Below are 25678 nucleotides of genomic sequence, written 5' to 3'. Positions count from 1 at the left end.
ATTCTTGCGTTAAAAAATAGCATTTACTTTCGAGATTACATGTGTATTTTTTATCCATGATAGCCATGCCATGGTTTGGATTAGATATTGGTGGTACGTTAGTGAAGCTGGTCTATTTTGAGCCGACTGATGTAACTCCGAATGAGATAGAGGCAGAGAAAGGTGCCTTAAAGAAAATTCGTCACTACTTGACATCAAATTCAGCGTATGGTTCAACTGGAAAGAGAGACGTTCATCTACAAGTAACTGTTTTTCTTATTATTAATTTCTTAGTAAACTTTCTTAATATTATTCTGCTAAAAAGTGCATTCACCTTCCCTGTGAGTTTTAATAAATGATGCTATCAAAATATTTCCTTGAAAAAATAAAGACACAAAATATTTTTATTTATTTTATGCATTTTCTCCTTCGAATTGAAAAATTAGAAACAATATGTTCAATTGTATTTTATTTAAAGCTATTTTTGATAAAATATTGATAGATGACTAATTTCATTTTTTAGTTCTTTTCATAATATAAAATAAATAGTTGGCTCTTTTCTTAAATTAAGATCTTCCACTGAAGAATTTCATGCCTCCTCTGATATAAGTTAAACTAGTGTGGAACTTCAAAACTATATTTGTTTTATATTTTAAAAAGCATCATTTGATGTTACCATGATGATGATGATGATAATATGTGAGAAGTGCATTTTTAAAGTGAAAAGTGTGTAAGCTTTAAAATAAATAATGAAACAAGCATATTTACAAGAGAGTTTTCGTGCATTTTTCCAACTTGTGAGCAAATACCACCTAACAGCTACACTGGTGACTGAACCTATACAGACCCAGATCTAGGTACCCGTTGACCCCACAGGTCAGGTGGGGGGGGGGGGGGGTACGTCCTTAAGAGGCTCAACGGCCCAAGAAATTACAAAACAAATTGAAAAAAATTAGCACTAAGACTTATTAACATACACTGCAAATATACACTGCTTGCCTCCAGGGATGGGGACCTTCAGATTTTGTTGCAGGGGGATCCAAAATGTATAGATCCAGGCCTGAACATATATAGAAGCTGCTAGAAAAGTATCCGACTTCATTTCTTTTATGTGAAAATCTGACGGATATGAGTCAAGCTCACTTGCATGTGCTGAATCTAGACCTTTCTGTGCATGCATGAACTTTTTCCTGCCTTTGCATCAGTTGCTGGCAAAGAGTTTTTCTGAAATCAAGTGTAGTGTCGGATTTTTTAATTTCAAGCAAAATTACTAGACGACTAGAGCAGCACTAACCTCTCAATTGCTTCCTCCATTTGGCAAACAGCCAGAAGTCACAAGGAGTCATATCAAGAGAGTAAGGAGCCTGTTGAACAACAGAAATCTAATTTTCCATCAAAAACGTCGAAATCAAGTGCTAGAAATGTGGTGAAAAATTGTCACCTAATGACGCCTGTATCATTGAAGGGTTTCAATTTCTCTGTCCCCCAAGTTTTTTGCAAAATTTGATGCAGTAGCTCTTCTCCAGTCATTTTTTTCCTTTTTCATGAAATTAAAAAATATGATGAAAGCCTTAAACTAATTCAAACTCTGCCAGTGTCTGACACTAATATTTAGTGTACTATTCTATGTTTTGCTCCCAAAAAATAAATTGCCTTGTTAACTTTACAAAGTGGTAACAAAATTCAAGGTAATACCCTCCATAACAAAAAATCAATGCACCAAGAAATGATTGTCTGAATAAAACACAATTTTATTTACATTAGAACAACATTAATATGAAAAAGTGATTAAAAAAGGAAATAAATATGATCATTTTTTAACTGATGGAGGTTTTAGTACCCTATCAAGTCACTTCTAGCATTAATGTAAAAGGCGAGCAATGAGACATAACAGTCATACAATGTCCTATGCTTTCTCATACCGCAGTTACTATAAAGGCATCACTAATTCGACCTAACTCAAAGGCTGTCCAACTTACTGTCCAAATTATTCCCAGATATGCTTGATCTGTGACAAATCAGAGGATCGAGAAAGCTCTGAAGGTGATAATGTGAAAGAAGACTTTTTCTGACATGCTTGCCGTGTGTGGCCAGACATTGTCCTGTTAAAACATAAATCCTGGAAGCCCGGTGTGCCGCTAAAACCAATAGTAGAATTAGTACTTTCACACTAGTATCACATTCGATGAGATCAAACTGCAACCAAATGGATCCACGCCATCTTTAGCAACAAATCTAGATTCAATATGGGCAATGATAACAATTGTGTATGCTTGTAGATAACCTTGTGTGAACATCCTAATTGTGCATGTGCTTTTCAGCAGTACTCAACACCCACATCAGGGACAATGTTATGTGGGCAGGTAAAGGGTAGTATCTGCAGAAATGAGTTTTGGAGATATTTGAAGAATTTCATTTTGGATTCAATACTAACAATAGGGACATGTTGGAATATACTTTTTGCGTGCTTTTTTTTTTTTCAACGAAAACAAGATAAGCAAGCTTGTACACTAAAGCTAACATACAATAGATGACAAAAATGAAAAGAAAAATGAAAAATAGGTTGTTATTGACCCTTTTCCTGCTTATAGCAGTATAGGATGTGATCATGTACAAAGAACGGCTACCCCTAGTCCACAACACTGTGATCATGTACAAAGCATGGCTACCTCTAGTATTGATCCACAACACTGACAGTCCTAACAGGACGTTAGTAGCATGCTTCAATCATATGTGTTGGCACTCATGGTGGCGCTCCTAGGAGCTATTTGTATCAGGACAATGTTCGGTTGCACAGAACAAGGGTGTCAAGGGACTTCCTCTTCCACATTATCATCTTCTCTGCCCTGTTCAATCCTCTGATTTGTCACAGATCAAAAAGTTCATATCACTTTGGACGGGAAGTAGGGACATTGGATGGCCTAGGACCATTCAACTTCCAATGCAATGGTTGGATCAAATTGTTGGCTCCTTTGCATTATTATACCTTAGTAGCCATAAGATTGTATGTACTATGATGATAGTACAGTAGAAGACCATTATAACGCGCACCTTGGGACCTGAGCTTTTGCGTTATACAGATTTTAGCGTTATTTTGGTCATTTCACAAATTTTTAAACTAATATTCAGAATATATCTATATATTAGCACTTCAGAATGAGTTTTATCTGTAGTGAGTATTAAAGCACTAATTATACAATGAGTCATTCACAAATAAATGTTTCTTTATTACAAGAAAGTGAAATATCCTGCACTTCTGTTAGCTTCATGGTTTGCATAACAGCTGCATTTTCAAGAACCATCTGTTATTTTTATTTTACTGTGAATGCTAATTTTCATTTAAAAGCTTTGAACTAAGATGAAAAACTCTTTCAAAATTTAATTTTCCTAACAATTATTATGTTTGCAAGCAGTCTCTCATAACATAGACAAACGTGCGAGTGGTGTTCGCAGAAAATTTTTGTTTCTGCAGAAATTTTATTTCAAACTGCTAATGTTAATTTAAAAAACAAAACAAAAAAAATTTTAAAGGCAATTTTTGAAAACCTCCAGTTTATTTTTGTTGAAGCCTTTTTTCGAAAGCGTTATAAAGCACATGTGTGAAAAAAGTAATTATTTTGTCAGTTTTCTTCAGTTGGTGAAAAATAAGCAAACTATATGTTATTGTTAAAAAAATTAAATGATTTAAAGCACTTTTTTTTGTTTCTTTCATATTTGAATATAAATTTTTTTCTTTATTCAAGGGTGAATTAGGCAAAATAATTAATTGCAGGAAATTTTCCAGTTATGATTTCTGTTTGCAGAAAGCTTTTCATTTTATTTTCTATTTTTTCTGTTTGCAAGGCAAAACAGAGGGATTTTTTAAACTTCAAAACTTATTGTTTACTTCTGAAAAGTTGTGCAGTTTATAGAGAATTGCATTATACAGGTCGGCGTTATAAAGGTATTCTACTATATATAAAACTGGATGTGCTTTATGACATAGCTCATTCTTTTAACCGTTTACTAATATGTACAAATGTACATGCCTATTGTACAGCAGATGATAATCACCATGAGTTAAAGCATCAGTCATGTATCTCTGCTTCATGTAGAAAAAAAAAGACAACTGAATGATCAAAAAAAAAAAAAAAAAAAAATCAGTCACTCCAATGGTTTTGATGTATTGTTAGTTAATAATTTCAATTATGAAAGTTTTTAGATGCCTTTTTGATTCTTTTTTATTTTCACTCAAGTTTACCCAAGGATCCTTTCTTAGCAATATAATGGATGACTTATACAATATAAGGGAATATAGGCCAAAGTGAAATGGTTAAGATCGCTTACTTTTTTCAATATGAACAAATTTAAAGTTTGTTGTGAAAATTATGGTGTATTGAAGTAAGATCAATATAGTTAAAAATAAAACTTGCACTGAAGCATTATTTTTTGTTTTTGACAGTAACTTCATGCCTCCAAAAAAAGATGAACACTTTTTACTTTTTTATTGCATGGGGCAAAGGGAAAAGTAATTTTTTTTCCAATGAAATATTTTTTATTCAATTATTAAAGATATTTTTGATCAAATGAGTGAGTAAGTAAATAACTGACTGAACAAATGAAAAGAAAATAGAACAATAAACGAATAAATAAGTAAATTAATTACTTTATGTATGAGAAAAAATAGATGAGTCAATAAAATTGTGAATGAATTAGAAAATAAAGGAATGAATGAATAAATAAGGGAATTATTAAATGAAAGAATATAAATGAGAAATAATTAATAAATGAATATGCAAGTGATTTGATAAAAGGGTTGAATAACTAAACAAAATGAGGTACAGTATAACCCGGATTTAACGATCGTCAAGGGACTGGCAAAAGTTATTGTTAAATTAAGGAGCATAGACATTCAAGTCCAGACCAGTGAAATGTGTCATTAAATTGAGGAAATCGTTACATCGGGTATTGTTAAATCTAAGTTATACTGTATTTCACTTTTGACCCCACATGCTCTTGAATATCCGTTCAAATTATTTAAAACACAAATAAGCCTAATATTGAACAAATATTGCATTGAATATTAGTAGATCTTATTTAATGTTTAAAACATTGATAACAATAAATTTATCATTTAATAAATACGGTAACCCCTTATTATATCGCGCCTTTCGGGGGACAAAGAAAAAGCGATATATCTAAAAGCGCCATATAACGGAGGTCATTAAAAATAGTTATAAGTCCAATACACAAGTAAATTAGCATTCGTTCTTTTTAACATGATTTTCTAATGATTTCGATGTAGTTCACGAATACTATCACGCCTATTGAAATTTAAACAAGATTGAAATTTAAGTAAATTTTTACTGTCAGAAAGTTAAAAATATCAAATGGCGAATGAACTCTCTTTCTGAGCTATTGCAAAATAAGAATTAGCATTCCAATAACCTGTTATTGGAATTCTAACTAATCTTTCTAATCTGTTTGATTTGCTGTAGAAAGAATGCAAAAAGTAAAAGTAACCACATTGTTTACAGAAAACTCTTTTACCCATCCAGATCATTCTTCCTTTCTTTGATGCAAATCCCGGTTTGTGCAACCAAGCACAAATCTTTTCTGTACTAAAAGAAGGGGCTAGTATGACGCCTGCTTGATGTCTCTCACTCATTGTAAAGGCAGTGAATCAATACAAAAGAAGATGTCAAGTAGTTTACAGACTATCTTAAACTGAAATATACTGCATGGGTCAGAGCCGTGTTTAAGGGTTAAACCCCTCCCATTGGGTCAAAAATATGAACCAAATGGAGAAAATGTATATTTGACTTTTTATTTTAATGTTAAAGTTTGTGCGCAGCAAAAATAAAACTTTCCTCTGAAGTTTTTCTGCAATATACGACTGTTAGAGCTTTACCAACTGGAATAATATTTTGGAAAATCTATGGTGGAAGGAGGTTATGATGGATTTGGCATCTGTTGCAGCTATGAAGATGCATTAGTGATTGTGCTTCGTAATGTAATTTGCATCTGCAATAAGCTCTTTCTTGTTCAGAGAATTAAGCATCATTTCAGAATATAAAACCTGATCTAAGTGCTGCATTATAAAATTATCTATGTACCATTTTTAAGACTAATTGCAATATATCGCATAATAAACAGATTTGATTGAAAATAAACAAGGTTTGATTAAAAAGAAGCTTTAAAATGATGGTATACTGCGGTCATTGTGCAGCCAGAATTATCCTTGGGGGGTAGGGAGGGTTCACAGCTGTCCTTACAGTTATAAAAGTGTCAAGTCATACTGGGATCGGCAGTTTGGGAGGGATTGAACTCCCTCCCCCCTCTCAGATAAAGATTTAGAAGCATTAAAACCCCTCCATTTATGAAAATCTGGACACGGGCCTGGCATGGGTATGTACATTTGGATGACAGGAATTGCTGCTGCTTTTCCAGTGAATTTAGAAGAATAGCTTGCTTTTGTTCATTAGCAAAATAAAGAGGAAAGAGACCTTCTCTAAGCAATACCATAATGTTTTCAGAAATGGTTTTAAACTTAAAGCAAAGTTTTTTTCTCTTATTTTAGACTTTAATATTTCGGGTTAAAATATTACCTGATAGGTGGCACTAGAAGCAGAGCAAATATTTCACTATTTCACTTTGCCTCATACTCCCCTATTAGATAACTTTAGAAATTAACTGTACTTACATAACTTTTGTTTTACAATAGATGGACAATGTTGTAATTGGAAATCGTACTGGAATTTTGCATTTCATTCGATTCCCTACCAGTGCCATGAATGTGTTCTTACAGCTTGCTAAATCTAAAGGGATGGCTTATATGTCCAGTACAGTTTGTGCTACTGGTGGTGGTGCTTTCAAATTTGAAGAAGACTTTCGTCATGTAAGCAAATCTTACTTATATTCTCTCAATGTATTAACTGTAAGGTAAAATAATGAAATGGTACATTAATGTATACCACTCTGCATCCTCTCAACGGTTATTCTTACCAGGAGGGAAAGGGAAATAAAGTAAAGAAAAAACCCTTTTGGGGAATAAACCAGATTTTCTGGAAAGGAAGTTTTGAAAATTCCGCAGAATTTGCATGCAGTTTCAAGAATGAAAAGTGGTAACTTTGTTTCTAAAGTTTTTTTATTTAACAATTTAAACTTAAGAACTGCTGTTACAGTTGCAACAGCACTTTAACATGTGTTTTTTTTTTTTTTTTTAATTTATGTGACACTGCTATATTAAATCTATAAATGGCATTTTTAAAATTTGTGTTATTCTGAAATGTTTAAATGATGAAGTTTGATATTTTTTAAATTTTTTTTAATGTAGTTGCTAACAGCTATTTTATTCACATTCATAATACATTTTGATGATCTAGGTTAGAGTAAATTATATTGAAGGCTTTTTTTTTTTCAAACAATAAAGCTTGAATTTTTTTTCTTAGAAACCAGTTCTAACAAGCACATTTTTACTTCATTTTACAAAGTAGAAGCAGTATTGTAATCGCGAAAAACTGTTCACTAAAATTTCTTCTTTCTCACCTCTGACTGAATATTAAGTAGTCCTTTCTGCCTGTCCGTGCTTGTAAGGGGACTAAAATTTTTAGAGGATGGTAAAACAGAAAATGAGGCAGTGAGGAGCAAAAGGATGCAAGTGCCAAAATTAAAAATTTGTACATAACCAGTACACAATGTTGGTGAACCTCTCTTCTGTTTTGGGGAAAAAGATAGTAGTAGTACCTAGTACTAGCCCTAGTAGGTGCTGTTATACAGCATGATTTAGAAATGCTTTTCAATGAATGCCTACCTAGGACCGGAACTTTATACACGTTTTACTCCAAACTTGAAAATGTCCACTTACATCCCTTTGCTTCTCACTGCTTTGTAAGAAATAATTTTCTTCATTTTTTTGCATAATTGACCACCAAATCTTGTCTATCAAACGTGTTAACAAATGATGAAAAATTGTAGACATGTAGATATGATTATTGTGGTCATGTAAGAAATATTTTTAAAATATATGCAAGAATAGAAAATCTCAAGTTTTAAAGCAAAAGCTCAAATGATTCTCTTAAACAATAACATGCAATTCTTGCTATTATTCTACTCTACTTTTAAATGTTAAGAAACATAAATTATGCTAAGAGTGATAGTTCTGACAAGTGTTAGAGATTTTTTTTCTTTTGCTCATTTATCTGGGTCAGCGATTCCCAACCTTTTTAGTTCTGTGGCCCATCAATTTTGTAGAAAACACCACTGAGGTTCACTAAAACCCTATATATTACTTACGCAGCCAAAACTGACTTTCTGGGGGGGGACATCTGCTTATAAAAGCCTCTCGAGTGTCTCAACTCACTGGTTAGTCATGCCAGTTCAACAAAGGAGGAGCATTTTTAACTTGAAGGTAATACTAGTTTCTTTGGCAATTGTCTTTAAAGGAGTTTCTGATTCATTAGGTTTCAAGTTCAACTACAGTCGTCCCTCGCTACTTCGCGCTTCGACTTTCGCAGTTTCCCTACATCGCGGTTTTTTTGTTTTCAATTATAGCAGTGAGCCATTTTTTATGTTCTCATGTAAATTTTTTCTCACAAGAGAATTGCAAATTATGTTTTTTAAGTAAGGTAAGCTCTTCTGAGGGACTGTAGTTGTACTAGTTGAGGGAGTGGAGGTTTAAAATCGCCGAAGAAAGTTTATCTCAATTTAGCCTTAAACGCTAACTGCAAAGTATAAATCACTGTATTATTACTAGGGGATAAATGCATCTCTAATGGTGTTCAACAACGTACTAGCTTTTTAAGCTGTAGCCTTTGATGAGGATAAATGTAGAGGAAGAAAGGAGGCACAGACGGTCACTAACTCGAAATTAATTCATCATTGAACAAGTTGAAGTTGAGCTATTTTCATAGGCTAGTAGTAGTGTGTAAGAACTGCATGTGTGTGTGTGTGTACTTGATTTCCCAATATATATATATATATATATATATATATATATATATATATATATATATATATATATATATATATATATATATATATATATATAGTTAATGTGATATCGATTCCGTTTAATATATCTCGTTTTCTCATATTTTGTGCAATATATTAAGTAATACAAATGTAATGTTGGATAAGGGTGCAGTTTTATGTCTAGGGGGCTCTAACTATGTTAAAAACCTATTTAAATTGTCGTCAGTAAGCTTTATGCCCTCTAATTAGGAAAATATTCGGTTTATAAATACACACTCCTACTTCACGGAAATTCAGTTATCGCGGTGAAGTCTGGAACGAATTAACCACGATAAACGAGGGTTAACTGTATAAGGAAAAGTTCCTAAAAAATATGAAAAATTCTAATTTTAAAGTTATTTATTTGGCCATGAGCTAGGGAGAGCTTTTGAATAATGGTTCATCTACAAAGCGAATTTTCGCAAAAAAAAAGGGAAAAAAACACAAGGGATTTTTCTTGGTTCAGATTCTTGTCGGTGTCCCTGGCCCAGTAACACGTTGTTCGCGACCCACGGGTTGAGAACCACTGATCTGGGTGATTTGTTCAGCTCTTTTGAAATACTTGAAATAGTCATATCTGTGCTGCACGCATTTCCATTCTGGACCATTTTTTTATGTTCTAGTAAAAGGTGCAAAGTCACTTTTCATTTAAAAACAAAATAACACCAACATTAAAGCCATGACATTTGTTTAGATCCTTGTTCACATGTGAGAAAATAAAACTTCTCATTTTCTCTCTTTTCATTTTTTGCCACAGTCACCTTTGCATTTTTCGAATAGAAAGTAACATCACAGCATCTTCAGTCCAGTCCAGGGTTGGCTAGTTTCTGCCTAGGTGATTAAAACCACTGGTAGAAACCGGTTGAAACCGGAATGGCAAAAACCACTTTCTGCCACATTTGTGGCAGAAACTGGCAAAAACTCACAAAATGACAAAAAAATAATTATTGACATAACAATAGAAATGCATGGAAAAATATTAATTTGCTCACCAAAGCACAATTGAATTACAATATTATCACAATTCAAAATCAAATGTTACATTGTTTGGATCCTGCACTTGCCTCTTAGAAAAGGTGGTTTCTAAAATCTAAACAGTTTCTCAATTTAATATGCACAAATGAGAAACTGTAGAATTTGCTTGCAACAGAAGAGCTAGCAGGGAATGCATTCAGGAATAAGCAATATTTGTGAAACTTTCATCGATTGTATATTTTTTCTAACTGGTCCACCATTCAGTAACTGAGGTAGTGGGAAAAACTTGACTGGAAAAATGAGTTTTGAGAAATGGGGCCAACTTGTTTTGCAAAGCTGTGATATTAGGTACAAAATCGATGTTAATATTAGCAAGTAAAGTTCTGGCACTTTCTTCTTGAAGAACATGATAATTTCAATCACAAGCAATTTAGATTATTCGTATAAACAAGCAAATTGCAATCAGTAGTGCCTGTTTAATTCTGTATGTCACTCCTCTTTCCTAAGTACCGATATTGTATTTCGTCCTTTGGTAGATTAATCCAAATATTACAAGCATCTGCTGCAACTGAAAAGTTCCCTTTACGAACTAATTCAAGGAAACTAGCATAGGATTTTATTTTTTAAAATGACGAAATGAAGTTTAACTTTTTAGATTACTTAAAAAAACATCATTTAGTAGTTACTTAAGTTTTTAAAGACATTTTTAAGTTTTTGCCGGTTTTTACCGGTTATAACCTGTTTCTGCCACTGGCATGGCAAAAACTAGTTTCTGCCGGCAGAAAGCCAACCCTGGTCCAGTCCCATTTCTAATCCTCAACCTTTGGAATTATGAGTTTTTTAATGAATAACTTAAATTTTGTTGCTAATATTACCTCAATTTTGCTTTAAAAGTAATACTAAAGATAAATTTTGTTCATAAGTGTTTTATCAAAAGTTTTCTTGTACATATTCTTGTTATAGAGTTTCTTGTACAATGCGTGAGGAGAAGCGAGTATTGTTGAACGACTAAATGTTACTGTGATTTGTTTGTGTTAGTGCATTACATTTTACTTTTAATGATTAAGTTTTTATTTTAAGCTAACTTCTTTTCCAGCACCATTAGACAAATTAGACAAGTCTCTTCTCTTTTAAAATTTTTTAATTGCAATTTAGAGGATAAAATCATTTAGTAGTGTTTCTCGCATTGTCTTCTCTTTCTCTAAAATTACACACATAAAACTGCAGAGTAAAATTAAATATTTTTTAAATCCAGGAGGGGCCAATACTCTCGCCAACCATATTGTTGCCTTCTCCTGAAAAATCTTTTTATAACATAGTAAAATACATTAACACATATGATCATCCTGCCAATACCTTTAATAATTTTGATTTTCACCTACCAAATTTCCTTATGAATTTATGTTCCATGCCAATTTTCATTAGTCTTGATGTAGACTAGCAAATTTTTGCAGTTTGCTCAATCTATTTGCACCGTTGGGGCATTTATATGCATTAGATGTGCTTTATTCCTAAAATCTTAAAATTTGCCTTTTAATTCTTATACATTCGAATATAAAGAACCATTAAATATCATGATATGAAGTATCAACTCTCTGGAGAAAAAAATGTTGTACTTGAAAATAATGATTTGTAGGTGTTACGACATGGACATGCCTGCATCATGTACAAATCATACCATTTTGAATACCAGAAAACTTTTTTGAAAGTTGATACTTTATATTATGAGACATAATGGTTCTTTATATTCAAATGTATAAAAATTAAAAGCTAAAGTTTAAAATTCAAGGAATAAAGGCAAAAATGTCTCATTTGTGTGAATTAATTGAACTATTTATTAATGGGGTTCTTGAAGAAATAATGTTGTAAAATCAGAATGTGTGTGTGTGTGTTACTCTTTGCTGTGAAAATTCTAAGCTTCTGCATTCTATAATTATCACATCATTTTCATCATTGCTTTTTTATTTCATTATTTACATATGCCACAGTGTCACTGGGGTTATTATTGTCCCTATGAAACTCAGCGTGAAATTTCCAAATCCTCTTAAATAGTTACCTTTAAGGGCACATCCAGAGAGAGGCTGGGGAGAGCAGCTGCCCCTCCTCATTCTAAAATAAAAAGTACTTACAATAAAACTAAAAAAAACTTTAAATTGAGTTCCTTCAATTCCTAAATTTAACAATGAGTTCAGCTGTAGTAACTTTGTCATTAAGTTTGAAAATGTATAAATTTTCTTTAGGAGTGCATTGAAAAGTGAAAGTTATTGGTGTTAAATTGGATTGATACCGCTTTCATTTTAAAATTACATTGCTTCCATGCACTTGAGGAGGGGGGGCAGTCCGCTAATTGCCCAAATGATGGGCTTACATTGGGGCACTCCAAATTTAAATTTTTGGGAGGGCGCAAACTCATTTTGCCAAATAAAACTCCAAATTGTCACCAAATGATGATAATTTTGCTGAATGGAACTTCAACTTTTGCCAAATGATGAAATTTTTTCAAATAGTCAGACAAATTTTGCTGAATAAGGAAATTTTTAGGAGGACACGGTGACCTCTCATCGGGGCTCGGCCCGCCCTTACATGTTGATCTTGATATGCCTTTGGTTACATTGCTTGTGCAATTATTTACCAAAATTTGTTTTGTCAACAAATACAATTCTACAGTTAGTACAAACACATTTGCTTTTGTTTGAGTATTCTTCGCTTCTATTTATTTCATGTTTTAGTTTGAAAATTGGGTGTTGTGGAGAAAGGGATTCTTAATGTGCATTCAAAAAATGACATGAACTCAAAGTATGAAGGAATTTTTGTAGTTATGGTAGATATTTGTTATATGAAATGTTTTGCATTTGCTTATGATGAAAGAGTTTATTCTAATTGATATTCAAGGTATCCTATCCTTTTTTTTTTTAGGAAATGAATATGGAACTCCATAAGTTTGATGAATTGGATTCATTAATTAGAGGAGTTGAGTTCATAAATGCTTATAATGAACATGAATGCTATTACTATGTTGACCCTTTAGATGAAGAAAACTGTAGAAAAGAATATTTTGATCTCAATAATCTTTATCCATTTTTGGTTGTCAATATTGGATCAGGTGTCAGTATGCTAGCTGTACATTCCCCTACAGATTTCAAAAGAGTTACCGGAACTAGGTAATTTTCAAAATTTACCCGACTTTTTGTTGAAAAAATTTTTAAGTGATGAATGTAATTTTTTTTTCAAAATAATTGTTTAATTTCAATTAAATTATGTTAATAATTAATGAGATAAGTAAATTTTCTTCAACACTTTGAAGGGCGATGGTCGTGCCCTGAAAACACCAATTTTAATGGGGGAAGAGTCTCCATTTTTTTCAAATTTTTGAAATGAAATCTCTGGAGTTAATTTTTTTTAACTTTAATGAAGACCAATAGATGGCAGCACCAAATATGAGGGCATTTCGAAAAGTAAAGATACACCATAGGCCAGGGGAAAAGAAAAGTTTTGGAGAGCAAGTTGGTAGCACAGGTGTTAACTTTGAACCTTTAGCTTTCTCCTTGCGCTTGTTCAGCATTGCAATGTTGATTTTGGTTGGAGTAGGCCGTGTTTAAAATGGCTGTGCCAATTCAGAGTTCCACCAAATGCGGAGTGCGCTCCCTTATACGTTTTCCTCATGCAAAAGGTCAGCGATCAGCGGATATTCACTAAGAAATTGTTTCTGTTTATGGGGACATTATGAATTGACAAAATGTAAAGAAATGGTGTCGTCATTTCTCTGAAGGTAGGACCAATGTTCATGGCAAGCAGAGAACCGGTTGGCCATCTGTGATCTCTGATGCCCTTCTTCAGAGAACGGAGGAAGCAATTTGTGCAAGTAGACGTCTCAAATTGAAAGAATTGCATCATATCATACCGGAAGTGTCAATGACAACTCTTTATGAAGTTGGGACTGTCAAGTTAGGGTACAAGAAATTGTGTGCACGACGGGTTCCGAAAATTGTAACAGAAGAACACAAAAAGAAATGGATGGACTTAGCACTCGACTTCCTCACATGCTATGCAGAAGCAGGTGATGAGTTCCTTGATCACATTGTGACAGGTGACGAGACGTGGGTTTATCACCATACACCTGAATCCAAGCAACAATCAATGCAATGGCGCCATTCGAATTCACCAGTAGCCAAGGAATTCAAAACTTCAATCAGCAAAAAAAATCATGGCTTCTGTTTTTTGGAACAGACAAGGCATTCTTCTGGTCGAATTTATACCTTCCGGAACGACAATTAATGCTGCTGCATATTTCCAGACTTTGACACCTCTTCGAAGGGCAATTCAAAACAAACGCAGGAGAATGCTGACAACTTAAGTCTGCTGACTTCATGACAACGCTCGGTCTCACATAGCGCTCCAAACCAAAGCACTACTCAAACAATTCAAAAGGCAAGTATTGGATCATCCGCCATACAGCCCGGACCTTGCGCCCAGCGACTTCCATTTATTCCTTTACTTGAAGTCACATCTTGGTGGAAAATCACTCCACGACAATGAGATTAAAGGTGAAGTTGAAATGTGGTTCTGACAACAGGTTGCAAGCTTCTATGACTGGAATACAAAAGCTTGTGCCCCGACTTAACAAATGTTTGGATAATGGGGGTAATTATGTCAGGCACATTATGTCGAAAAGTAATAAATAATCTAGTTAATGAGAAGTAACTGACGTTTTATAAATTAATTTTTTTTAAGGAATGAGAGCCTTTGTATCTTTTTATTTTTCGAAACACCCTCGTATTTCTAAGGCCTTAATGCTTCAAATACAATATCATTTGAAACCAATTTCCAATGTAAAAAAATAAGTTCTCTTTATATATACACTCAAGAGACAAAACATTATGACCACCCCTATATTTTGCAATGAACTCGCCTGGATGACGTGGAAGACACGTGGTCAGGTGGAACTGGTATTTAACTGCTGCTATAGAGTCTGAAGAATCATTCTTTCACTTACTTCTGTGTGTGATGGGAAAAGCTGCGGATCTAAGCGACTTTGATAGAGGGCATATTGTAATGGCTCGAAAGCTCGGAACAAGTATTTCAGAAACTGCACAACTCGTGAATTGTTCGCGACCTACAGTTGTTAGTACTTATGCAAAGTGGATGAATGACGATGAAACCAGCTGTAGACAACATGGTATTGGACATCCACACGCGATCGAAGAAAAAGGTCGTTGGAGACTGTCTCGCATGGTGAAGCAAAACCGGAGCCAGACAGTGGCTCAGCTGACAGCCCAATACAATGCAGGACCAAGTAGAATAGTATCAAAGCACACTGTTCAGAGGACACTGTTGGATATGGAGCTACGCAGCAAACGTCCCACTCGTGTGCCTTTGCTGACCAAGCGTCACCGCCAACTGCGCCTGCCCTGGGCCCGGGGACATTGAGACTGGTCAATGGATCAGCGGGAGAGAGTTGCCTGGTCAGATGAATCACGTTTTGTCATGCATCACGGCGATGGCCGTGTCAGGATACGCCGTCTTCATGGCGAACAGTTGCTCCCTCAATGTACAGTAGGTCATACACAGGCCGGTGGTGGCAGTATTATGCTTTGGGGGACGTTCTCTTGGGTGTCTCTGGGACCCATGGTTGTAGTACAAAAGACCCTGAATGCCACAGGGTTGCCACACATCATTGTGGACCAGTTGCACCCTTACATGGCCCCTGTTTCTCCAGCTGGAAATGGAGTGTTCCAACAGGACAACACCCCCTGTCCCAAGGCTAAATTTGTGTTGGACTGTTTCGAGGAGCATGATGCTGAATTCCAGTTAATGTCCTGGCCGCCTAACTCACCGGATCTCAATCCAATAAAACACATTTGGGATGTCATGGGACGGCAGCTCAGAGTTCAAAGACCACCAATTCGCAATATTTCGGATTTGTGTAACAATTGCTTAAACATCTGGTACAATCTGTCTCCGACCATTTACTAAGGACTTGTGGTATCCATGCCAAGGCGGGTTGAAGCTGTGCTGCGCGCCAAACGTGGGCCAACTCGTTATTGACAGGTGGTCATAATGTTTTGGCTCTTGAGTGTGTGTATATATATATATATATATATAAACAACTCCAATTTTCAGAAGTTATTCATTGTATATCATTTTTTTGATCACAGACAACAAAAATATAGCAACTATTCTCCTAGATGCTTGAAAAACCTTTGTTTATTTATGGCATCTTCTTAGTGTCTTCACAGCAAAGCCACCACACAACTGTGACATGCAAGATAGTACGACAGGCACATACATCATATCTGGAACAAACACAAAGGGAGTTTGGAATTTGCCATCCGCTGTGAAATGAGATTATTTTTTTTACTGGAATCAATCATGTATCAGAAGGACAAAACTTGCTTTGAACAGTTTCACAAAACATAACTGTAATATTTTGTATAAAAAAAATCGGTTTTTGTATTCTCATTATGTTTTTACCAGTGGAAAAAAAATCACATAAATGTTTATTTTTTCAAACTATCTAAAGATTTCTATAGAAAAATAGCTTGTAAAATATATATTATGCAAGTTTAAAATGCAATATCTTCAGTTCTCAAATTTTGTCTGTTATTGGAACTGCGTGCAGAACAAGTTACTCATTTTCTAAAGCCTGGCAGAGCAGTAGTTACACCATGCGACCAAAACTTTCAGATAATTGTGGACTTGTTGATTTTTATTTTAAATCATTATCTTAGTTGTCCCTAGGTTCATAACAGTTTATTTCTAAAGCTTTCTAATTAAAGCATTAATAAAATAATATCATGCTCATTAAAGGGTTGAGCATATTCTCAAATATACTCTCTCCTCTTAACTATTTGAAATGCTTGATTTATTAATTTCTTAATTCTTTGAAAACTGTTTTAAATGTAATCTGCCTTTAAATTTGAAAATGTTGATGTAGTACAATGCTGAAACTGGTACACGGGTTCAGGAATTTCAAATTTTTTAAATATTTTGATGGCACAATTTTCTATTGCTGAAGTTACTAAAAAATAATCACATGTGTGAAATACATTTAAACAGCTTTCGAAACAGAGCTGTTGTGGAAACTATAAATCTGGTCCATAAAATTGACTGTGATTTCTGAGTGGGGAGAAAAACTGGTTGGAAAGCATCTTTAGGTTTGCAATTATAGTTTTAATTTGTTTAATGTTTCTTGAAACAACAAGGACTTCTTTCTAAGATGTGATTTTTAGTGGATTTACTGGTTTTTAGTAGAGTTTAATTGGTGTTTATACTGATTATGCAAAACACAATTTATAGAATGTATATGAAATTGCCAATAAATCTAGAGCAAAGAATCTTAGTTGTTTCAAACAGACAATGATTAAATTTTTTACTATTTAATGTGCAAAAGAAATGAATTAAGTGCTTAATTATCAAAATAAAGGATAAGCAAAATGTTTTTCATGGAGAGTTTTTTATTTTTCAACGGGCAATAATATTGTTTAATGTCTGTATGGGATAGCTGCAGATATGAAATTTTAAAAGGTAATAAACCAGTTAGTTTATGGGGTCAGCCACAAATGATGTTGTGCTTTGAGGGGGGGATTCATGAAATTGAATTTTTTTGACAAGGGGGAGGAGAGGAGTAACAAGATGTGACATCACACATTTTTGAACAACATTATGCTTATGAAAAACAGCATAACAAGTGATAGGAGAGTGAGAAAAGGTAAGACAGAGTATGAGGCTTTGACACAGGAGGAAGGAGTCAAATTTGTTGAAAAAAGTGTAACATTTATATAGACAACCTCTTAGTTCATAAAGACAGGATCTTGTGATGCTTTATTTTTAGAAATGTAATAAGTATGTTAGAAATATTTTGAAATTAAACAAATTTGAAAGGGTGATTAAACAGGTTAACTCTCAAAAACAAAATCTAATGGTGCAATATTTTTAGGAATGTAACTGGTCTGAAAATTAATGGTTAAATAATTTAATAAATTTGGAAGAGCAACAAAAAGTTAATTGACAAACATGAAAGTTTCTTATAAGGAAAAGATAAAGAAATGCCAAATAATTGAATAAAAAGAAGGAACAAATGCCTGTTATAAAAGGAGATTTGATTATTTCTTTCAGGTATAAATAATGATCCAGTTTTGCAAATGCGTAATTTAATCTTTATTCTTCAAACCTTTTTGTTTTTTGTATTTATAAGAAATGTGTTTCATGAAAATAACTAGTTTAATCAAGTGTATATTTTATCTAATTTTTTATACTAGCTGCGTCGCCCGACTTTGTATGGTCTACCTCGAAAATAAAAGTTATGTCAAGTGACTTGCATTCAACGATCAGGCTTGAACAAAAAAATCTGTAAAAGTTCCGACAGATTGTGGAAAAATAACCAAAAAAGGAGAAAATTTTAATTCCACCGATTTCAGGAATAGACTCAAAGCAAATGGCAGCAGGTCTTTCTCCTCAATGATTTTCTTCACGCTACAAATTTTAATAAAAGCATTGTTCAACAATGACCGTGATCAACAATGAATTTCCAATTCAAGGTTTACCTTCATTTGAGTGTGAAATTAGTTGAAAACAGTTATAATTCACGTTCTAATTACCTTGGAACATAAGAACAAAGTTTATCTGATGCAGAAAAAATCAAAGGTTTCTATTGTTTTGCACTCATATTATAAAAAATAACCCATTTTGGGGTCCTAAAATCAAAATTTGAATGATGCAGTTCTTTTTTTGTATTTGAAACCTATGTTCCATCTCGGGTGCCCAAGTACCTCCCCGCCAAATTAGGTCGAAATCTGATGTAAACTGCATTTGCATAGGGAGCATACATATATATATGTATGTATATATATATATATATATATATATATATATATATATATATATATATATATATATATATATAAACACACACACACATATATTCTTTGTTTTATTTATATAGATTAGCATAAGTGTCAAATGTAACCTACCAAACTATGTATCCTGGAGAAATATTTTGTGGAATGTTATGTAATTGTTAATATTATCAAGACAGGGAAAATATTACTGTATATACATTCATGTGCAAAATTAAGGTCACAAACATGTTGAGGAGGAGAATATTCAGTCAGAGATCTGGAGACCTCGACTGGCCCTCGAGGTCTCTAGATCTCAATCCTATTGAACGTATTTATGATGATCTAGGAAGAGCCATTGCAGTTTTACTCCCCTCCTAATACGCTCCAAGAGTTAAAAGCCGTGCTTTTGGAATAATGGGCTTTTTTGCCCCAAGCATTTATTGACACGCATAAACTCATGAAAGCTCATTGTGAAGCTTGTACAGCGGTGCGCATTAATCTCACTCCACATTAGACTGGCTTCTTTGAAAATAAATGCTTTTTCTCTGATTTATAATTCAATACCTTTGCCCTGTTCGTGTATAATCTGTTTCTTAATTCCCAATTGAAGTATTTTTTGTGTTGTTATACTTTTTATGTTTCTCCAATTGCTTTTTTCCTCTATACCAAATTTTGTGGCAACGCAGTGAATGCTTTTTCAGTTTTGCAAATTTTATGTTTGTAACCTTGATTTTGGACATGAGTGTATATGAATAAAACAAAAGTAAATGGTAATATTGATGTAGGAATATGTATATATATAATCTGTTGCTAAGTGTTACAAACTTGCTCTTTTTTTCTTTGATTAGAAATCACCGTTTATTTTTTGCGCAAAGCAGGTTACTGGCCACACTTATTCAAGTGCTACTAACCATTACATTTCCCTCAAAAAAAATGTTAAGTATTCAGTTTTAAAATTTTCAAAACAGCACATAAAAGTTATTTTGCAAGGAATAAATTATTTTCTTATTTCTAGAAAAAATTTATGAATGAGAAAAAAAAGAAATTTGTAGTAAATATTTCAGACATTTACCATTAGTTGAAATTTAAACATTGTTGAGGAATGATAAACTTAAAAAAATAAAGCTTATAAGTTTTCCCAAAAACTTCTATTATCTCGTACTGCAGTGTTTGTATCATAAATGTTAAAGTTTTTTAAGTTTAATTTATCTTGACTATATTTTTTTACAGTTTAGGAGGAGGGACATTTCTAGGATTATGCTGTCTTCTTACTGGTTGTGAATCATTTGAAGACGCTATTTCACTAGCAGAAAAAGGAGATAGTACAAAAGTTGATAAGTTAGTGCGTGATATTTATGGTGGAAGCTATCCTAAGTTTAATCTTCAAGGAGATACTGTAGCTAGCAGGTAGTTAATGTTTTTGTTTATTTGCTTACTTTTTATTTATTTTTTAATTGCCTAAATTTTGTGGGACCTGAATCTCTAAAGAGTTGTGTAAAAACTATGACAAACTCATAAGTACAAGCAAAATCACTAAAAGAATATAATTAAAATTTCATGTATAAGCACAGAAAGTTTGAAGACTAAAATGCTGAAAATTTTTCTAATCTTCCTGTGTTTTGTGAACTTTATGATGCCAACTCGCTGCCGTTTTAGTTCTTTCACTTGTAAAGTTGAGTTCTTAAACTTAATTTTGTACAATACTCCTTATTATATGAGACAGACACAAAGCAATGCTCTAAATAAATCACAATTATGGTCAATTCATTTGAAATCACCCAAAAGGAATAAAATTTGTTACTTGACATTTTTTTATTTTCCTAATTTTTTTCCAGTGGTAAAAAAAACCACTACTAAGTCAGTTCAAAAGTTTTGAAAGACTTTTTTAAGCTCATTCTTTTTTTAAATGTGCCATTTTAAGTTTGCTTTATAGCAGTTTTTGGACCAAAAACAATTTTTACATAAATGCATATACCTCGGTTAATTTTGCAAATGTCAAGACAGAATAAAATCCTACATCCTCAGAATGATGCCCTAGATATGTTTTGCTTGCAAAATATTATATAAATGGTAACAAAAGTGAAGAAAAAAAATTAACAACTACAAACTGAAAATCAGCATAAAATACAAGTTTTAGTGCTGCAAAATTAGTAAAAGGAGTTGAGTCTCAGCTCTAATTTTTTTCTGGTGTGGATATAAAATAGGACTACTTGTTGCAGAAATTTTAAGCTTGAAAACTTTGTCCTTTTTTTTTTTTTTTTTTTTTTTTTTTTTTGGTACAATTTTTCAAAAATGGCAAAAATTGTATTTTGGCAAAGTTTAAAGTAAAATGTCTCAAAAGGGACTGAGTGAAAAAATATGAAATTAATACAGGTAAACATCTTTTTAAGACATGAAAATATGATAGCAATTTAATGACTGAGACTCAACTGGTACTAGAGTTATAGTGCATTAAAGTTAGCCAAATATTTCATTATACATAACATTAATTGTCATTAATGGTAATAATGCATATTTTACCTTAATGTCACTGGATCTGAGTGTGTTACAAAAATATAGTACGCTTTCATTTAATCAGTCAATAGGTTAAATGTATAATTATCTCAAAGTATTGAAAATGTTGAAATTTTGGTGCTCAGTTCTTCTCTTATTTTGTGCTTTCTGTCACGAAAATATTCTTAGTCATTAAGAAGTTATCTCTCTCTTGTAATTTTACTTATATTAAATGGATGACATTTTGCTATAAAAATACTTTTTGAAATAAAAGTTTGAGAAATATACTGAAATAAAACTTTACATGCAACTCTGCCATTTGTATACTTAGAAAGAAACAAAAAGCTACTGAGACTAATTTTAATTTGAAATACACAAAACTTAAATTAACAGTTACTCACAACCACAAAAATCAAAATGATAAACTCTTTTTTTTTTTTGCCATAGCTACTATAGATGAGCTCTTGTCGCAATCTATAAATTAAAATATAGTGCAAACGATAATAAACTATTTGTTAAAGTCAACTTAACTGGCACAATAATTAAATTATCTCTCATATTCGAAACTGAACAGTTGATTTATTATTTTATTTAACACAAATTTCTATTGCCTAAATTTGGTTTATTGAATCACTGAAATATAAACAATATGATTCCCCCCCCCCCCATTATATTATGATATAGATTCTTTACAATGCTTGTCCATCTTATTTTGTTCATTCGTTTGTTATTTTTTGTGCATATTTCTTTTGCATGAATTTAATTTCTTAAATAAGCGGAACTCTTGTTGCTGTTAAATGTTTGGAAAGTGGAGTTTTTCTAATAATTATTGTTTAACTTTATGTAATGCAATATTTGGCCAACGTTAATGCACTGTAACTCTGATACCAGTTGATTTTCAGTCACCAAATTGTTATCACAGGTTTGTATCATAAAAAAGTGCTACCTGTATTGTTCACACAATCCCTATTGAAATATTTCACTTTAAACTTTGCAAAAATGCAATATTTGGTCAACTTTAATCCACTATAACTCTATTACCAGTTGAGTCTCAGTGATCAAATTATCAATTTTCATGTCATAAAAAGGTGTTACCTGTTTCATAATTTTTCACTCTGTCCCTTTTGAGATATTTGACTTTGAACTTTGCCAAAATACAATTTTTGTCATTTTTGAAAAATTTTGCAAAAAAAGGACAAATTTCTCAAGCTTTAAATTTCTACAACAAGTAGTCCTATATTATATCTACACAAGAAAAAAATATTAGAGCTGACACTCTCCTCCTTATACTAATTTTGCAGTACTAAAACTTGTATTTTATGTTAATTTTTAGTTTGTAGTTGTGAATTTTTTTCTTCACCTTTATCACCATTTAAATAATATTTTGCAAGTAAATCATATCTAGGACATCATTCTGATGATGTAAGATTTTATTTTGTCTTGATAGCTGTAAAATAACTTAGTTAGGTGCATTTACGAAAAAATTGCTTTTGGTCCAAAAAACGGCTACTAAGCAAACTTAAACTGGCACATAAAAACAAATATGAGCCTAAAAAAAATTATTTCAATACTTTTGAACTCATTTAGTAGTGAGAAACAACTAGTAAAAAAATTAGGAAAATCAAAAATGTCGTTCAACACCGCCTGGGTGATTTCTAGAAGAGTGATCCAATACTCCTAAATTAGCAGTAAAACTACAAAAAAATAATGTGAAATTGCTATTCTAAGCTTTATTTTTTTGGACCAAAGAAGGACACACCCAGTGTCTTTCTTTGGTCATCTCCCCTCATCTCTGCTTACTTACTCATTGTGAAACATTCATTTTGAAGTTTATTTAATTGATTTGTTTAGGTTTAGTAATGTGAAGCCAGGCGCAGATCCAGAGGGGTGTCGTGAGCCCCCCCCCCCCTCCCTCCCCCAAGTGTGTTTGACATGTGGCATAATTTTCTAGTTGGCAAATTCGGGCACAAACGGAAGAAACTGTTTTTACTCTGTATTTTGAAGGTTTTTCCCTTCAGTAGTGATTAGTACATGGTGTTGAGTGACTAGTTTTACTACTGTCTAACCTTGTGAGTTATGAAAAGTACATAGAAAATCCTCCTCTTTTATATTGTCAATAGGATGAAAAGTTCTCATCTTTGCATATACTTTAAGCCTGCATTTTTTATCTCACCCCACTCGTTCGAACGTCATTCGTAGTTTTTCAGTATGATGATCAATTTGGGAAAAAGTGAGTGCTGAAATTCGAAAAATTCAAAATTTGATTACTGTAACCATAACCATGAGTGCTGCGTTGTTTAAAATCATCACAGTATCGAGTTCATTTCTTCAAATAACTGTATCTAAAATTTTGGTTTGATTGGTTCAAGGAATCAGCCTCTAGGGCTTAGTCTATCTGAAAAGTTACTTTTTTAGCACCCTGTGAATAATATTCAATAGTATTTTATATATTTAATATTTAACAGTAGAGTAATGCAGGCGGGAAGCACATCAGTTTTAGTGCCAAGTCCCTTTCCTATAACCTTACCCTCTAGAATCTACACTATTCCAATTCAGAGCCGAGCCTCTACACAGGCTGGGCCCCAGTTACTTTTTCTGGATACAAGTTATATTATATTTTATCTTAAGCACAAAAATGTTTGTAATCACTTTGGTTTTGAGAAAAAAACTTTCAAATCATATAAGTTCATTATTTCACCATTCTGGTCAATTTCTGGCATTGAAAGCATTTTAGACAACCAGGAATTGACCACCCTTTAATCATAGCATAACTGGTTAGTTATTCAATGCATTTTTTTATTTACTTAAAACACAAATGAATGATCAGCATATAGAGTAAGTAAATGAACTAGTAGAATTGAATTTAACCTCAAGAAATGCAATTAGACAATTCATCTCCTGACAGTTCTCACTATTAAGAAAATTTGACTTCCTTGAAATTTACAAGATGTATTTGTAAGTGTACCATCCTTATCTCCAATCAAAACTTTAGTCACAACTCTAAATTATTTCCGAGTATTTCATGGGATTTTAGAAATAAGTTCTTGCAATCAGATATAAAATATTGATTTATTTATCTTATTTCATACATTTTAGTTCTTGAGTGGTCAATTACTGACGAATCAACCTACCATTTCTGAAATAAAAATTCATCTTATTTATCATAATTATTTTTTCAATACCGGAAAGTAGTTAAACTTTAAATTTTTTTGTTAATCAGACTAAGCAATTATTTATAAAAATCGATTTGTTTTCCTATGCAACATGATGAAATTTGCCAGTTATATATTTTTATTCTGACAAACTAAAATATATTTGGTTTAGTCAATATGATCATTTTTATTGTGTTATATGCTTCACTTGTAGTTTTGGTAATATGACAAGTAAATCGAAGCGTGCTGATGCCAAAAGGGAAGATTTAGCTCGAGCCACTCTTGTGACCATAACTAATAATATTGGATCCATAGCACGAATGTGTGCTGTCAATGAGGTATGTTCTTTTACATTTTTTCTTTATATGAAATATATTTATAAAACTAACCTTTTTTTTTCTTTTTCTTTTTAGGGTATAACAAAAGTAGTTTTTATAGGAAACTTTCTTCGTGTAAATTTTTTGTCTATGAAACTTCTTGCTTATGCCATGGACTTTTGGTCAGCTGATTCTCTGAAAGCTCTATTTTTGGAACATGAGGTAGATTAGCAGAAATAAGTTGTTTTTTGTGTAATGTTGCCGTTTTTATTATTACTGTTACAAACTATAACTCATTAAAACTTTTTTGCTTCTACAGGGCTATTTTGGAGCTGTAGGATGTCTGATGGAGCTTATGAAAACTGGCAGTTCATTGTAGTTCATTGATTTTAGTTATTTTTTATAGATTGGTATATCTTTGTCATCTTGTAATATTTTTGATGCATCTGAAAATTAGGCTATACTTAAGTTTTGATAAGCTTATATTTTAATCTTGTTGATGCATATTTTTGGGGTAAAATTTTATACAAACTTTTGTACTAAATATATGTGTATTTATATATTGTGAGATTCTTTAGACTTCATTGGAAAATATGAAATGTTATGATTCCATACTATATAGGAAATATTGTTTCATGATTTTTTGCAAGCAAAGTGTTACCTGTCTGCAGCTCTCTTACTTTTTGTTAAATACAGTACTAAGTCCTAAATCCTGTGCCCAAATTCCGGAACTCTCCCAAATCTGGAGATTTTGCTAGCTGTCATTTGACAAACGTATTTACGTAAATTTTGTGCATAGGTCACCACCCCAAGTACTTGAATTGAAGAAGAGGTGCTCAATAAGAGTGCAAGTACCACAACCACTGATCTATTGTACTAACACCAAGTACTTACTTCTTTCACTTGGTATTGTTATTACAATACTTCCTCCCAA

The 25678-nt window shown here is 32.7% G+C and overlaps 1 protein-coding gene across 1 annotated transcript; it reads left to right on the top strand.

Moving 5' to 3' along the window:
• Positions 1 to 59: 59 nt before the first annotated feature.
• Positions 60 to 25123, top strand: LOC129231418 (pantothenate kinase 1-like). Its single transcript, XM_054865727.1, has 7 exons — positions 60 to 242; positions 6683 to 6856; positions 12862 to 13106; positions 20013 to 20189; positions 24642 to 24765; positions 24841 to 24966; positions 25064 to 25123. Exons 1-7 carry the CDS (start codon positions 66 to 68, stop codon positions 25121 to 25123), a joined length of 1083 nt encoding a protein of 360 aa, XP_054721702.1. The 5' UTR covers positions 60 to 65.
• The last annotated feature ends 555 nt before the right edge of the window (positions 25124 to 25678 follow it).

Source organism: Uloborus diversus, chromosome 10 (assembly GCF_026930045.1).
Source record: "Uloborus diversus isolate 005 chromosome 10, Udiv.v.3.1, whole genome shotgun sequence".
In the NCBI taxonomy this organism is placed as follows: domain Eukaryota; kingdom Metazoa; phylum Arthropoda; class Arachnida; order Araneae; family Uloboridae; genus Uloborus; species Uloborus diversus.
This window is presented reverse-complemented; position numbering and strand designations above follow the sequence as displayed.